The sequence below is a fragment of the Nanorana parkeri genome, unplaced genomic scaffold (genome assembly GCF_000935625.1).
Source record: "Nanorana parkeri isolate BGI_ZX_2015 unplaced genomic scaffold, ASM93562v1 scaffold174, whole genome shotgun sequence".
NCBI lineage: Eukaryota > Metazoa > Chordata > Amphibia > Anura > Dicroglossidae > Nanorana > Nanorana parkeri.
This window is the reverse complement of record NW_017306442.1, coordinates 2009936-2024720: the sequence shown is the minus strand read 5'-3', so window position 1 is coordinate 2024720 and position 14785 is coordinate 2009936. Positions and strand designations below refer to the sequence as shown.

Sequence of the window (14785 nt, the reverse complement as noted above, 5' to 3'; positions counted from 1 at the left end):
ATTTTATTTTAGGGAGAGCTCTCTGCATGTGTATCCTGTTTTGTACTGATACAGGGACATAAACCTCCATGAAGCCTTCCATAGTATTATCATGTCTTAACCACTAGAAGAAACAGGAAAATGTGAAGCTGAAGGGATGACTTTATTCACTGGTGAGGGTAAAATGTCAAGCTTCCAGGACTATTCAAGTCTATTCAATGGCGTTCATGGTATGGCCAAAAGGTCTGTGGACACCTGACCATCACATCTACATGAACTTATTGCTTTACCCAAAATCATGGCCATTAATATGGAGTTGCCCCCCCCCCACCATTGAGAGTGACCATACCATCCTCTCCACTTCCACAAGATTTTGGGTGTGTGGGAATTTGTGCCCACATGGCCAAAAAACCATTGGTGATGTCATATACTGATGTTGGATGAGAAGACCTGGCTTGCTATTGGTGTTCCAATTCGTTCCAATTCATTCCAAAGGTGTTCAGTAGGGCAATAGGGTTGAGGTCAGGGCTCTTTGCAGGACACTCGAGTTCCTCCACACCAAACCATGTCTTTATGGAGCTGGCTTTGTACATAGAGGTACAGTCATGCTGGAACAGAAAAGAGTCTCCTCCAAACTCTTACCACATGCTGGAGGCCCACAATTGTTTAAAGGAGAACTATGGGGTTAGGGCTTTTCCCCATAGTTCTCCTTAGGGTAACGGGAGGACACAAACTAGCGTCCTCCCGTCACCCTAGGCTCAGTATACCGCGAGCTGTAGCTGTATTAACCCTTGCAGTGCCGGGGTGGCTTCACTATAAGGGTTAACTTTGTTAATTCCTGGATTTCTTCTTTAAAGCGCAACTGACGCCAAAACTGTATTTTAGATCTGGATAGAGTGGAGAGGGATTTGAACACCTGTCAGGTTTATATTGCTCTCTGTGTCCCCGTAAGGCAGATTCACCCTCTCTATTTGTCCTGAAGCACATTAAATTTTGGGTTGTCACCAGAGCAAGAACAGATGGTAAATCTTCCAATCGGGATGCTAGTTCTGGGCGACTCTGCTGACCTCCAGGAATTTCCCTCACTTTGGAGGGATTTCCTCTCACTTCGTGTTGTGACTATCAAAGTCAAGGAAAATCTCCCCAATGGGACACAGTAGGCAAAAAAGGCCAACAGGGGTTATAACCCTCCATTACGTTATCCAACACTACTTGTGGCTTCATTTTTACTTTAAGGCTTAGGGCTAGCATTATGGTTACAGTTATGGCAGAGGACAGGCTTAAGTTTAGGGTGTGGGGTTGGATTGTCATAGGTGCAGTAGAGGCAGAGCAATGGTTTCAAGCAAACTACCTTGTGTATAATAGACGTGAGCACATTACCTACCATCAATTGTTCAAGACCATCATCACTACAAACACTTTATCAGGTATGAGAAGAAAGGAAGGCCGTCTCACAGGCTTACAATTTTAGAATGAAATCTCAAGAGTCTCAACATTCATAGAGGCAATGACCTGAAGCAAGTATGCAGCCAGTGAAGTGGAAGCTCCCAATCTGTGTTATCATTTTGAAGCAGTAACTCAACAAGTAACAATGAGGATGTCAACCTTACACCTTTGAAACCAAGTCGGCAAGGACAACTCCCATACTTCCAATATGAGAGGCTGCTCGGTAAAGTCTAAACTGAACAGTAGGGATGCACCGATATATCGGCCGAAAATTGCACTATTGTCATAATGACGAAAGTGCCATTTTCTGGCCGATACAGCGGCACATCCATTCTTTCTCTCCTCCCCGCCGGGGGCTGCTCTGTGTCGCAGCGGGGAGGAGAGAAAGTGTCACAGGCTGCCGAGCGCTGCGGGAGGAGAGTGCTGTGAGCGGCCGGCGTCTCTCCTTCCACACCACTCAGCCTCCTGTGACAGATCAGAGGAGAACGGTGTGTGGGCGGAGACAGCTAGCGCTGTCACAGCAGGCTGGGCTCTCCTCCCCGCACCGCTCGCTCAGTCTCCTGTGAAAGCGTGCCAGAGAGGAGAGCGGTACAAGCAGTCAGTGATCAGTGAGTGTTTGTATATAATTGAGGACAGAGTATGGTTACTATATCCTCAATTATGAATGAATGGGAAGTGATCTACATCACGTCCTGTTCATTCAGGATTGTGGTTATAGTAAACACAGTATGTCCGCATGTTATCAATGAACAGGAACACTCAGTATAGAGGATTCCTGTTCATTTATAACATGGGCTGCAGAAAAAGAGATTGAGGATCAAAAAGTTTATAAAAAAATAAATAAAAATAACATATTTAAAAAGGAGAACTATGAGGTGAGTGCTTTTCACTCGCCTCATAGTTCTAGCCGACCTGTGACAATGAGACTGTCACAGGTCGGCTCAGTAGATCGGGAAGTGAGCGGACACACTTACTGGCGTTCACTCACTTCTCGATCCTTTCACGGCTCTCTGTCGTGACAGGGGAGGGGCTGGATTCCCCCCTCCAATCCTCCAGCGCTGAATGGCGGAACGGACGGGGGAGGGGGCGGGTACAGCTGGCTCTGCCTCTAGATAGGCAGAGCCAGCTGTCACTCACGCAGCTAGGCGGATCCAGACATAATTGTCGGGATCCGCTTCAGCTGGGGCGTCTCAGTATACCGCGAGCTGGAATTGCAGTCATCGGAAAGCCTGCCCCTCATTGACAGCTGGCTCTACCTCTCTAAAGCCAATGCCAGCTGTACCCGCCCCCTCCCCGGTCTGTCTCTCCAATGAACGCTGGAGGAACAGAGATAGGCGAGGGAAGACTCCTTGCAGGGAGCGGTGAATGACAGTCACCTCTCTGCAGTGAGAAGCCGTGAGCTGAGCGATCAGCGGTCCATGATTGCCAAGTTCTTCAACTATAGAGCCAACGTGCAACAGCTGCAGTGTCACAGGCCGGCTCAAACTACTGGGAAGAGTTTATTTGACTCTCCCAATAGTTCTACTTTAACTAGTGGGAGGCGTAGCTTATTGTGAGGAGAGGTGGAGCTTAGTTCTGACTTGAGCAGAAAAGTCGAAAGCCTGTGTGCAGCTTTCCTGGGTTTCCTGCCTGGCTACAAAACGAAATTTGGCCAATTATCATCACCCTGTCCAATGAGAATGCCTCTGTGGACAATAAGGATGCTCTCACTTGTTCTGAACCCCAAAGTAACGTTACTAATAACAAAGTCAGTGTTGAATGTGAAGTATATCACAATAGGACTAATAGAAGTCCATACCTCAATGGTGTAGGTCTCATCGTGTTTGATCACCTCGCCATGAGGCAGCGTTCTCATGATGGTGAACTCGGCGGTGGTACTGGCTCCGCTTGGAGCCATCTGTGATGGGGCCTCATTGCTCTGCGATAAGCCAGCTTCTGGAGTTTCTTCAGGCTGCTCCCGATGTTTGGAGCCAGAGGCGGTCTTCTTCTTCTTCTTGGTCTTCTTGGTGGAAGCCTGGCTGTCCGTCTGCCCCTTGCGTTGTCTGAACTGGGCAAGCTGCAAGATATAAAACAAAAAGTCTTAGCTTTACACTTTTCTTTTTTGGCTAAAGGAGGGCAACTCTCCTGAGATAACTGGTGTGACTGCCATCTGCAATATTTCAGCAGCTAACACAAATTGTCTAATTGCAGATCACCCACTTTTACTGCTGAGCACGTGGGGACATCAGGACCAATAACTGGATCTTTCACTTTTACCAGATCCATACTGAATTACGAACCCAGGACCCAAAAGTGCAAGAAAGGCCTTTATAATGTATCAAGAGACAACTCACCGACTGTGATCGATCGCTGCTTACGGTGAGGTGTGCAATAACTCAACCTCCTCGAGTCCGCAGTCAGGTATAATATAAAATCATGAAGAATGCCAGTATTACTACTTGACCTAAAGGGCCATCTTTAGCGCATACGTAGTTAAAACCAGCAACACTGTTGAGCTGTCTGAGTTAGAGGAGCCCTCACTCCCAGCAGAGCAGGAGCTTATATATCTTGAAGAGTATAGACCTCAGGTGCTGGTTTATGACCTAAATGCTATGAGATGACCCTTTTATTGGAGTAGGAGTGCCGGTATTCCTCAGGCCCCGTTAACACTTAGCGATTTATCGCGCGGTAATTCCCGCGTGATATCGCTCTTCAATGCTTCTCAATGGGGCAAAGGGTCCTGCTGTCGCAGGTCGTGCGTCGCTACAGCAGGACCCTTTTTGGAGCGGATTTAGCCGAGATTCAAGCTTGCCCAATGCAAGCATTTGCGCGATATCGCGCAAAATGCAAATCGCGCGATTTGCGAATCGCCAAGTGTGAATGGGGCCTCATGCTTTTATACAGGAAGCCCATTCAGCGTCTCTAACAAATGTAGAGGAAGGAATGGAACCCTGACCACACTGTGAAATATACAGACAGCTACTAGAGGAAGAATGAAAATATGGCTCTGCAAGCAATTAAAAATGTCAATGTCACACCCACATTCATTTTAAGCGCCATTCACATGGCAGAGGTGCTGCAGGGTGTGGTTGTGGCCCGCTGCGGGTATGGCCGTTTATTAATTTCAGTGGGCTGTCTACTGCAGCTAAATTGCACTGAGAAAAAGTGCGTGCATGTTTTTTTAAATTGAATCTCACCACATCACAAAGTAATAGCTAATGTGATGTGGTGCGCTACAACGCACATTTGCTTGCTAATTGGTTGGGTTGTCACTAATAATGACACCGTAGCGCACCTAACACTGCAACATTAAAACGTATATATTATTTAATCAAAGTTTTTTTGTAGATTTTTGTAATATAAAGTCAAAAAAATACTTCCAGTATACAATACACAATCACATACAGTTGACAGGCATCGGTGATTGAGTTAGTTCTGTCAGCATAACCATACATTCAACTGAAAAATAATACAGCATGGACTGTAACTGGAAGAACAAAATAGACAAAACGACTAAAAGATAAGGAAAGAACATAAAGAGATGAGAATAAAGAATAAGATTAGAATAGGCAAGAAATGAGAAAGCTAAGGTGGATGCAGACATCTCCATGTGCACATAAAAAATGCAAAGCAAAAAGAAAAACAAAAAGTGTGAGCTATGACACCATCTGGAGGCATAGCGTGATAGACAAAGTCCAACCAAGGCTGCCACAGAGCCTCATATTTAAATAGTTGATCTCTAGAGGAGTAAGCAAGGTCATCCATAAGTCGAAAGTGATCTATCTTGTGAAACCACTCTTTGGAGGAATGTTTGCCTTACGTCACTATGTAGGGATCAGCATTTTGCCTGCGTTGAGGAGATGTGGAATCAAGGACTTTTTATAGGCGTTGGCAGATAACATAGAGCAATGAAACAAACACACCCAGGGGGTCCAGCAAGATAGTCGTGCCAGTGATCAGGAAAATATAGTGAGCTACACGGTACCAGAATTTCTTGATTTTCACTCAGAGGTCCACCACGGGTGTGGGTAGGTTCCTCGACTAAAGGTGCCCATACACCTTACGATTATCGTATGCGATCGACTTTTCGTACGACAATCGTAACGTGTGAATAGAGTGCCCGACCGATAGTACTGTACAATCGTACGACTTTTGACGGTCAAGCATGTTTGAAAACTTTGGTCGATCGTACGATGTTCGCATGGTTGGTGGCGTTTCCGTCCGTCAAAAGTCGTACAAATAACACTGCGCATACGAAAATAATTGCGATCAATTACCGCAAGTCGTCCAGGTGGTTTTTTTTAACTACCGCTGATTGAACCTTGCCATAATCGGGGCAGGATGGGGCCGTCGTACGAAAATCGTACGACGGTTCGATCATTGGACGATAAGTTTAGTCCGATAATCGTAAGGTGTATGGGCACCTTAACACAGCCTCTCCAACATAGAGGCGACTGAGTATTATATATTGTTCCCAGTTGTGAAGGGGTATAATAACAGCGGGCCAAAAATTTATAGAAGGATTAGGCCTTGTTCTCACCAAGCGCGTTCCAGGAGCAGGGCAGAGTAGTTACAGAACGGAGCAAAAGTGCGCCCAATGTATTCCAATGGTATTTTTAGCTCCAGTTCACATCGCAGCGTTCCGTTCCAGAGCAGATAAAAAAAACTGCAGCAGGCCCTATTTTTCCTGCTCTGGAACGCATGCAAACGCATCAAAAACGCATGCAAACGCCCTGGAAGCCCCCTTTTTTAAACAAAAAACGTCCCGGAATGCATCAAATACGCAGCAAAAAACGCGGTACAACCCACTGCACTGCGTGTGCAGAAACTCATGCAGATCTGCTCTGCATTTGGTGTGAACAAGGCCTTAAGCTACATGCCTGCTAATAGAAGATCCAAAGCAAAAACGGAAAATATGTATATATTAAAGCAGACCTTTACCTTCAAAAGTCAAAATCTATTTTGTATCCAGCTCTGGACCGTGATAGATAATCACCTTAGACTGCCACATGGGCCCGTGTGCATGAGGCCTTAAAGGGCAATGCCACTTTTCCAGGGAAATTTGGGAAAATGGGATTACCCTTTTCTAATCTGGCCTCCTCCCCCCATCCCGCTATACTTACCTTTTGGCGAACGCTCCTTCCCCTCCGCCAGTGCAGGTGTACTATCTGTACCCCGTACTGCCATCCACCAAAGCCCAGCGCTCTGGGTTTTGAATTTCAAATGGCGAGCGCTCATTGGTCAGCGGGGTCACCTGACCATACTAACCAATGAGAAGCGCTTCTGACTGCAGTTACCAATGAGAAGCACTTCTGGGGGGGTTTTGGCTATGTGTTTAGATGAAGCACTGAGATCTCGAGGAATGCCGAGTTAAGTTTTATGGAAAGTTCACACCATTTTCCGGACCAGATGTGGAACACAGTCGATTGTGATGCCGTGTTTTTACTGCGATTTTGCCGCATTCGGCAGCTTCTTTTTTTTTTAAGCTTAAAATGGGCTTTCAGGTATGTTCCAGTGCATTCCAGACCAGACAAAATGAGACATGCGGTATTTTTCTGGTCTGGGACGGACTGCTCTGGTGTGAACAGAGGTTAGAAATAGCATAGGGAAACATTGGGATGCATTTTGGATCCGGAAACAATCTGGTCTGGTAATGATCTGGATGTGGTGTGAATGGACCCTCAATATCTTAGAAGGTCATTCCATGTGTGTATACAGCGCCATCTAGTGCCAAAAAGACATAACAGTGCATAAGCTGTTGTATTTCCAACAGGGGGGAGAGGGGGCCATATTGGAGGGGTAATTCTATTTTCCCAAATTCACCTGAGAAAGTGGAATTACCCTTCAAACCTTTACAAAAATAACTGTCGCTGTATGTGCTTAAAATGTGTTAGTCCTTATTTTGCCTGTCCACATAAAACAACATATACCTTTTAGCCCTCGTTCACATGAGAAACGGCCGGCTCATACAGATCTGTGCTGTGTGCACGGCCGTATCGAGCCGCTCCCGGGAAGGACAGGTGCTGCGTGTGATCTGTACGCAGCAGCCTGTTCTTCTCTATGGGAGTACGCAGCCATACGCTCACCCCAAGTGCAGGTCCGTACGGGTGTCCCTGCTTGGACACAGACAGGATCTATCCTGATAGCGTACGAGTACGGACACCCGCACCTGCAGGTCAGGTGAGTGTAGGGCGGCGTACGGCCGCGTACTCCCATAGAGAAGGACAGCCTGCTATGTGTAATCACACGCAGCACCTGTCCTTCCCGGGAGCTGCCCGATACGGCCGTGCACGCAGCGCGGATCTGTACGGGCCGGCCGTTTCTCTTGTGAATGAGGGCTAAGACTACCGTGTTCACAGAGCAAACATAGTTGTCACCCTGTTACAGGAAGTAGAAAATCAGCAGATCTATGGGCAGGATCAACAGGTAATAAATAGGGCTGTGGAAATTAAAGATTAATTTCTCGATTAATCGTTAAACTTTTTGATCGATTAAAATTATTTTGATCGCTAATGAAAACACTCACCTCTCCGCCGGCTTCCAGGAGTCCCGTCGGCGATCCGGTGACGTCACGGACATCGACATCACCGGACTCCTCCCCCAAGTGTTTAATCGATTTTAAAAAATTTTGATTAATCGAACACGAAAATGTAAATCAGTAACAGCCTTAGTAATAAACCTATGCTACAAGAGGGATTATAGGGACTCTCGGGATCCTAAACCCTGCCGGGGTGTCCAGTAATGGTTTTCCTAAAGAAGAAAGCAGCAGCTAAGGTTCAGACGGTACTTTCCTCGCAGATTAGGGCTTCCTGAGAATTTAACGACACAATCAATTTACACAAATGCCCGAGACGACATTTCTCCCACAAAGCCCCGTGCTAATCCTCCAAATCAAATTTAAAGCTTGGCTGAGGCTCTTTGTCCCGTGCCAAGATCTCATTTGGTGCGAGCGGAAAAAAACGGGCATGTGTGTGCAAAGTGTGAGGAACTCATAGAATACAACAAACAGCAATGTACGGAAACCCAACGCAGCCGATCGGCAACAACCGTCCATCTGACGGCTTAGAATTGATAAGGGAAATCGGATTTCGGACACTTTACTCTTATGACCATTTTGTGTAAAGCTGCCCAATCATGAATTTACAGCCTGACCAAATACGATCCCTGTAAAAGAAGGATGTATGTCAGGGGGAGGCCACCTGGGCACTCCAGCTGTGGTGACACTACAAATCCCATCATGCATCTGCCTCTGGGAGTCATGCATGTGGCTGCCAGTCTTGCAATACATCTTGGGACTTGGCAGCGAGGTTGCCTACTCCTGCTGTATTTACCTACTTGTGTGTTGAAAGCTTTATTTTTAAGCCTTTTTGACCATATTACACCTACATTTAGGGTGTAACATGAAACATGGTCATCCCCCCCCCCCGGAATTCTGAGATTTTTCTCCCTGCAAGATTCGTGTATGCATTTGAAATTGGGTAGAGCCACACACAGCTGCATCATCCATTTACAGATCCTTTGACGGGATCTGTGAATGAAGAGACTATAAGTCCCATCTGCCACCATGGCAGAGGGCCTCGTGGACCTCAATGGGAGTACAAGGGTGGTGATATCACCGCACTGGAATTCCAGTGACACTTCTGAAAGTCAATACCTCGGTACGGACAGGGACCGGAAGAAGAGTCTGCAGGAGCCACAGCAGTGGGGCTGCAACCAACTAATCGAATATGAGAATAGTTGTCAACTTTAGCTAATCGATTCAGAAAATAATCGTTAGCTGCAGCCCTACAGAGCATTGCACCTGCCGTCCACTAATCATCGTTGCAATGCTTTGCAGGTTCCAGTACAAAATTTTGTTTTGTACAAGTGCACATTTCTTTCTTTTTTTTTTTTGCATATAAATCTTTATTAAAATTTCCAAAATAATACAATACAACAGGTATTATATAACAGCTGCATATACGTCATAGTGTAGATAGCAGGAGTGTGGACATTTTTGAAAAAGCTACTTGTCCAAGGACTAAAGCGGGGGCCGAATCTACTTGTCCCTCATGACAATCCTGATACAAAAAAAATACATTTTAACCAAAACAATATTTAGCAGTGCTAAGAAGCCCTTCTCATTGGTCAGTGCCGTCAGGTGACTGCGTTGACCAACAAGTGCTTGCAATTTGCAAGCGGAATTCACAATACATGGAACAGGTACAGATAGTACACTCATACTGGAGGACGGGAAGGACCGTTTGCTGAAAGGTAAGTACAGTGGGAGGGAGATTTGTGCGGGTAATTCCGTTTTCCCAAATTACTTGGGAAAGTGAATATACCCTTTAGGGTTGGTGCAGACTTGGGGATTCCCAGGACGTGTGATCGTGTGCGGTTGCATACAGCGGTTGCATCCGCATGTATGGGGTTACATTTGCGTGGCAATCGCTGAAAAAAATGTAGATGTACCTATTTTCACGACATGCACCGCGCAGTGTTTTCAACCGTGATCGCCCGCGGCGGTTTTGCAGCAGGAAAACGCGCAATCTGCCTGGCACGATTGGGGTACCATTAGAAAATATTGGCACTGACAGCAGGATCGGCGGTGTATTTTCACGACATGACCACCCAGCCATCCGCTCGGTTTCGTGCACGATGACCGGGCAGTCACGGATCGCACACCACCGCCGATCCTGCTGTCAGTGCCAATATTTTCTAATGGTACCCCAATCGTGCCAGGCAGATTGCGCGTTTTCCTGCTGCAATACCGCCCTGCCCGTGCGGTTGCACACGATCGCAGTTGAAAACACTGCGCGTTTATTCGCATGCAGATGGGGGCAGGTTTTAATTTTTTCAATTTTTATTCACTTTGTAAAAAAATTTCATTTGTTTTATTATTTTTACTTTTGCGCCTTTTTATTTACTTTTTTAGTTACATTTTTAATTATTATTTTAAACTTAACTGTATTGCTATCACACAGGGGATAACAATCCCCTGTGTGATAGCTTTTGGAGGTGACAGGTTCTCTTTATTGACCCTGTCACCTCCAACACAGGAATTCTAGCACAGCACTGTGCTAGAACTCCTGTGACAGGAACTAGCAGCGGCCGCCGGGGACAGAGGCTGAGGGAGGTGACAGAGCCTGTCACTGCTCCAGGCCCACCACTACGTTCCTGCCCCCTGCTCTCAGCACTCCATGCTCCGTCCCCGCAGCGCCCCACGCTCCGTCCCCGCAGCGCCGCTCTCGGCGCTCATTTAAGAGAAGAAAACCAGCCCTGCTACTTGTCCGTAGCGGGGCTAGAACAGTGAAAAAAAACACTTGCCCGGAACTACATGTCCCGGGCGATACGAATTCCACACCCCTGAGATCGGATATACCAGCAATAGTATATAGACCAACAGCAAGGAAGTGCACAATAAGGGATCACAGTAGTTATGACTGATAGTGCATTACATAATGTGCCTTATACATGCATAAGTGAAACACGGATGACGAAGATTTCCACTCCTCCTCATAGTTAGAGCCAACCTGTGACAAAGAAGCTGTCACAGGTCGGCTCTATAGATCGGGAAGTGAGCAGAAACATGCAGCCGATCTGCTCACTTCCTGATCGTCTCCCTGCAGGGAGCAGCGACTGACCCCTGCAGTGAGTGGTGACTGTCAGTCACTGCTCCCTGCAGGAATTCCCTCTCCCCCTCTATGATCCTCCAGCGCTGAGTGGAGGAACGGACGGGGGAGGGGGCGGGCACAGCTGGCTCTGCCTCTAGATAGGCAGAGCCAGCTGTCAATCAGCCAGCGGGGTGGATCTCCACAGTATTGTAGGGATCCGTCCCGGCTGCAGCGGTCTCATTATATCTCGGGCAATAGCTCGCTATATACTGAGCTTTGGGTCAAGGGAAGAGGTTAGTATATATGTCTTCCCGTCACCCTGAAGAGAACTATGGGGAAAAACACTTACCCCATAGTTCTCTTTTAAGGATTCTTTGAATTAGTGTTAATTAGCATTAAACGCATTTAATTGTTGGCAGCCTTTCTGTATATATCTTGCTTCAACTTTAAAGTGACACTAAACTCAGGAGTTAAATCTTAAAAATACATTCAAGTACCCTAACTATTCATAAAAATGTATCTTATTTGTGTATGACTCGGCTGTAGATCCTCCAATCATCTCTGAATTGGTGCTGACACTGTCCTTCCTTCTGGAGGGGGCTACTTTTGTCTCCCATGGTCCCTGTGTGTGTTGTAAAGTAGTCACCGCTCAAGGCTCGCTCCCGGGATGAACTACAATCTCATATACTTTATAGCTTACTAGTTTGTATTGAGATTGCAGTCTCATCACAGGGGTGAGCTTGGAGCGGTGACTACTTTACAACACACACAGGGACCATGAGGAACAAAAGTAGCCCCCCTCCAGAAGGAAGGACAGTGTCAGCACCAATTCAGAGATGATTGGAGGATCTACAGCCGAGTGATACACAAATAAGATACATTTGTGTGAATAGTTAGTGATATTAAAGCCAATTTTTTTTTCATTTCTCCTTTAAGGAGACCTTTCTTTGCTGGAGGCTGTTTTTTTTTTTTTTAAGTTCTTCATTCCTCGTTTTCTAGTGGGTCCCCACCATGCTCTTCCCCCCGCCCCCTGTACGAGTGCCACCATCGTTCTAATGCAGGCACCCGTGCACGCTCGTCCCCGCAGCGGCTGTTTGAGTCCATAGACACACACAGCCCTGTGGCAGGCCATGCACTTCATTCACCTCATAGTTCTCCTTTAAGGTACTTGAATGTATTTTTAAGATTTAACTCTGGACTTTTGTGTCACTTTAAGAAAAGATTTATGCAGCAAACGTGGGACGGTGCCATTCTCCAGCTTTAGGGGAAGGCTACACCGCACAGTTGTGAGCTAATCATGTACCCGGATGGCTGTGACGGGCACGAGTGGACCCCCTTAAAGCAGCAACCTGCTACTTTTTTTTTAGCAATAAAGACTGGACATTGGATCTAACCCCATTCTATCAAAACTAATTAAAAGCTTAGACTGAAGGTGGACGTCAAAGTGGGACCGAAGCCAAAACTTTTTTTAAAATTTGTATAGAATAGTGGAGGTTATAACCACTCTTTTTTTTTTTGCCATTGGCGAGATTTCACTTCCTGTCCAATAGCCACACAAGGAAGTGAGAGGAAATCTCTGAAATGTGAGAGAAATCCCTGGTTGTCACCAGAACTAGTGTCCTCATTGCAAGCGTTCCCTTCTATTCCTGTTCTGGTGACAACTCAAAATGTAGGACTTTCATTCACTTTCAGTGATCACATTCACCAGGACAAATAGAGAGGGTGAATCTTCCCAATGGGGACAGAAAAACTTTCCAACAGTGAATGTGGTATTCGCTCGGGAGACTCCGTTCATTCCAATAAAACGACATTTCGATCGACATTCGTCAAGTGTCTGATGGGTGGTAAAGAAAGATCTTTCGTTCAGTAATCCACTAGTGTATGGCCAGCTCTAGAACCCGTTCACACTTGCTGCGCTTTTGCGTAATTCATGCAGTACACGCATAAAGCATGCGTCGTGCTTGCGGTGCCAATAATTTGTCAATGGCACCCCAAACATGGAAGGCACAACGTGCGTCTTAGCACACGTGACAAGAACATGATGTCACATACACAAAGCGACGTTTCGGGACCAGGTTGTTTGCCTGAAGAAGGGACTGCCTGGTCCCGAAACGTCACTTTGTGTATGCAACATCATTCGGTCAATAAAGGAGATTGACTGCCAAGTACAAGCGGCGTGCGAGTGACTTCATGGTATTTTGCATTTGATGTGCGGAGGCATTTGCTGTCACTTTCGCCCCCCAGTTTTCGTTTGGCCTTTATCCGGTCAGGAGTGCGATGGGATCTACTACATTAAGCACACATGACAACGCATGTCAATGTGCAGTCACAAAGGCGTGAGGCTTGCAGCTCAAACTGCTGCATGAGCTTCTTTGCCGTGCATGGGGCAGCCAATGAAAACAATGGACTGCTCCATGCTGACGCGTGTCATATCGCACCGGAACGCGTCGCAGCAAGTTTGAACAGGGCCCTCAGGTACCGGCATGTGTCATTTTCCCAGCTACCAGGAACATCCGCTTTGGATGAAATTGACTTTTACAGGAACAGGAGAATAATGAATGTCGGAAGCCGAGCCCAATGTGTAACAACGAAAAGGAAAGAAGGAATAAGTGAACGTTACCTTGTAACAAAACATGACTCCGGGTCCCAGAGAACTGTCCTCATGTACGACGTCAGGGGCCCGACCTAACCTGGCAGAGTCCCGGTGACTTGTGACAGCGAGCTTATGTGATTTACCTCAGAGCCGAGATTTACCGCTCCAAATCCTGTTACCTTCCGATAATCTGGAGCTGGGCTCTGATCACACTGTGACTGGTAATTAGACTTTCCAGGGACACTATGAAAAGTCACAAGGAGATTAGATGAGTGAGAAGTCCGCAGAGGATTACCCAGCACAAAAACCTTAACTCTAATATCAAACCCCAAACTCAACTTTTCTTGGGGTAGCTTTGGATAGAATGTGGGGAGGCTTAGGTTTTTTTTATTGATGTTTGTCCCCTTTGGGATTATTTCCCCTTATTTCCTGTTGTGTCACCAGGACCGGTGTTCTATCGAAAGCTCCAACTCATCGAAATCTCCAACTACCTCACTGCCGGGTACTTGCAAGTTGGAGATTTCGACCAGACAGCGTTAGACTGCAAAACACAAAGACTGATGGAGCTCTGTACAGCTGCATTTAAAAAAAATATTTAACAGGTGAAAACTCTATGCGCGCATTCGCACCGCAACTGTACGGAGCTCCAGTCCTTCTGAGCACTGGAAGTGAGGTAGTTGGAGATCTCGATGAGTTGGAGCTTTCGATAGAACACCGGAAGCAAGGGTAAAAAGGCTGGATTATCTTTTTTGGGAATATTTCCTAATTTTCTATTGTGTCACCAGGACAGGAAGCATAGTAAAAGGGCTGGTTTATCCCCTTTGGGAAGATCTCCTCATTTCCTGTTGTGTCACCAGGACAGGAAGCATAGTAAAGGGCTAGTTTATCCCCTTTGGGAAGATCTCATTTCCTGTTGTGTCACCAGGACAGGAAGCATAGTAAAAGGGCTGGTTTATCCCCTTTGGGAAGATCTCCTCATTTCCTGTTGTGTCACCAGGACAGGAAGCATAGTAAAAGGGTGGGTTTTCCCCCTTTGGGAAGATCTCCTCATTCCCTGTTGTGTCACCAGGACAGGAACCCTGCACTGCATAGCAAAGCACAGAGACCCAGTGATGATGTCACTGGGTTTAAAATAAAAGTATGTAATAAAAATGAAAAGGTTTTATTTATAAAATGTCATTAGTATGTTGATGAT

At 46.3% G+C, this 14785-nt stretch overlaps 1 protein-coding gene across 1 annotated transcript in view; it reads right to left on the bottom strand.

Annotated features, from left to right (window-relative positions):
- LOC108785679 (A-kinase anchor protein 9-like) overlaps positions 1-14785 on the bottom strand; it is a 58101-nt gene that overhangs the window by 25312 nt on the left and 18004 nt on the right. Inside the window, exon 2 of the mRNA XM_018554800.1 lies at positions 3224-3481. Coding sequence (XP_018410302.1) covers positions 3224-3481 — 258 coding nt within the window. The remainder of the gene's footprint in view (positions 1-3223; positions 3482-14785) is intronic.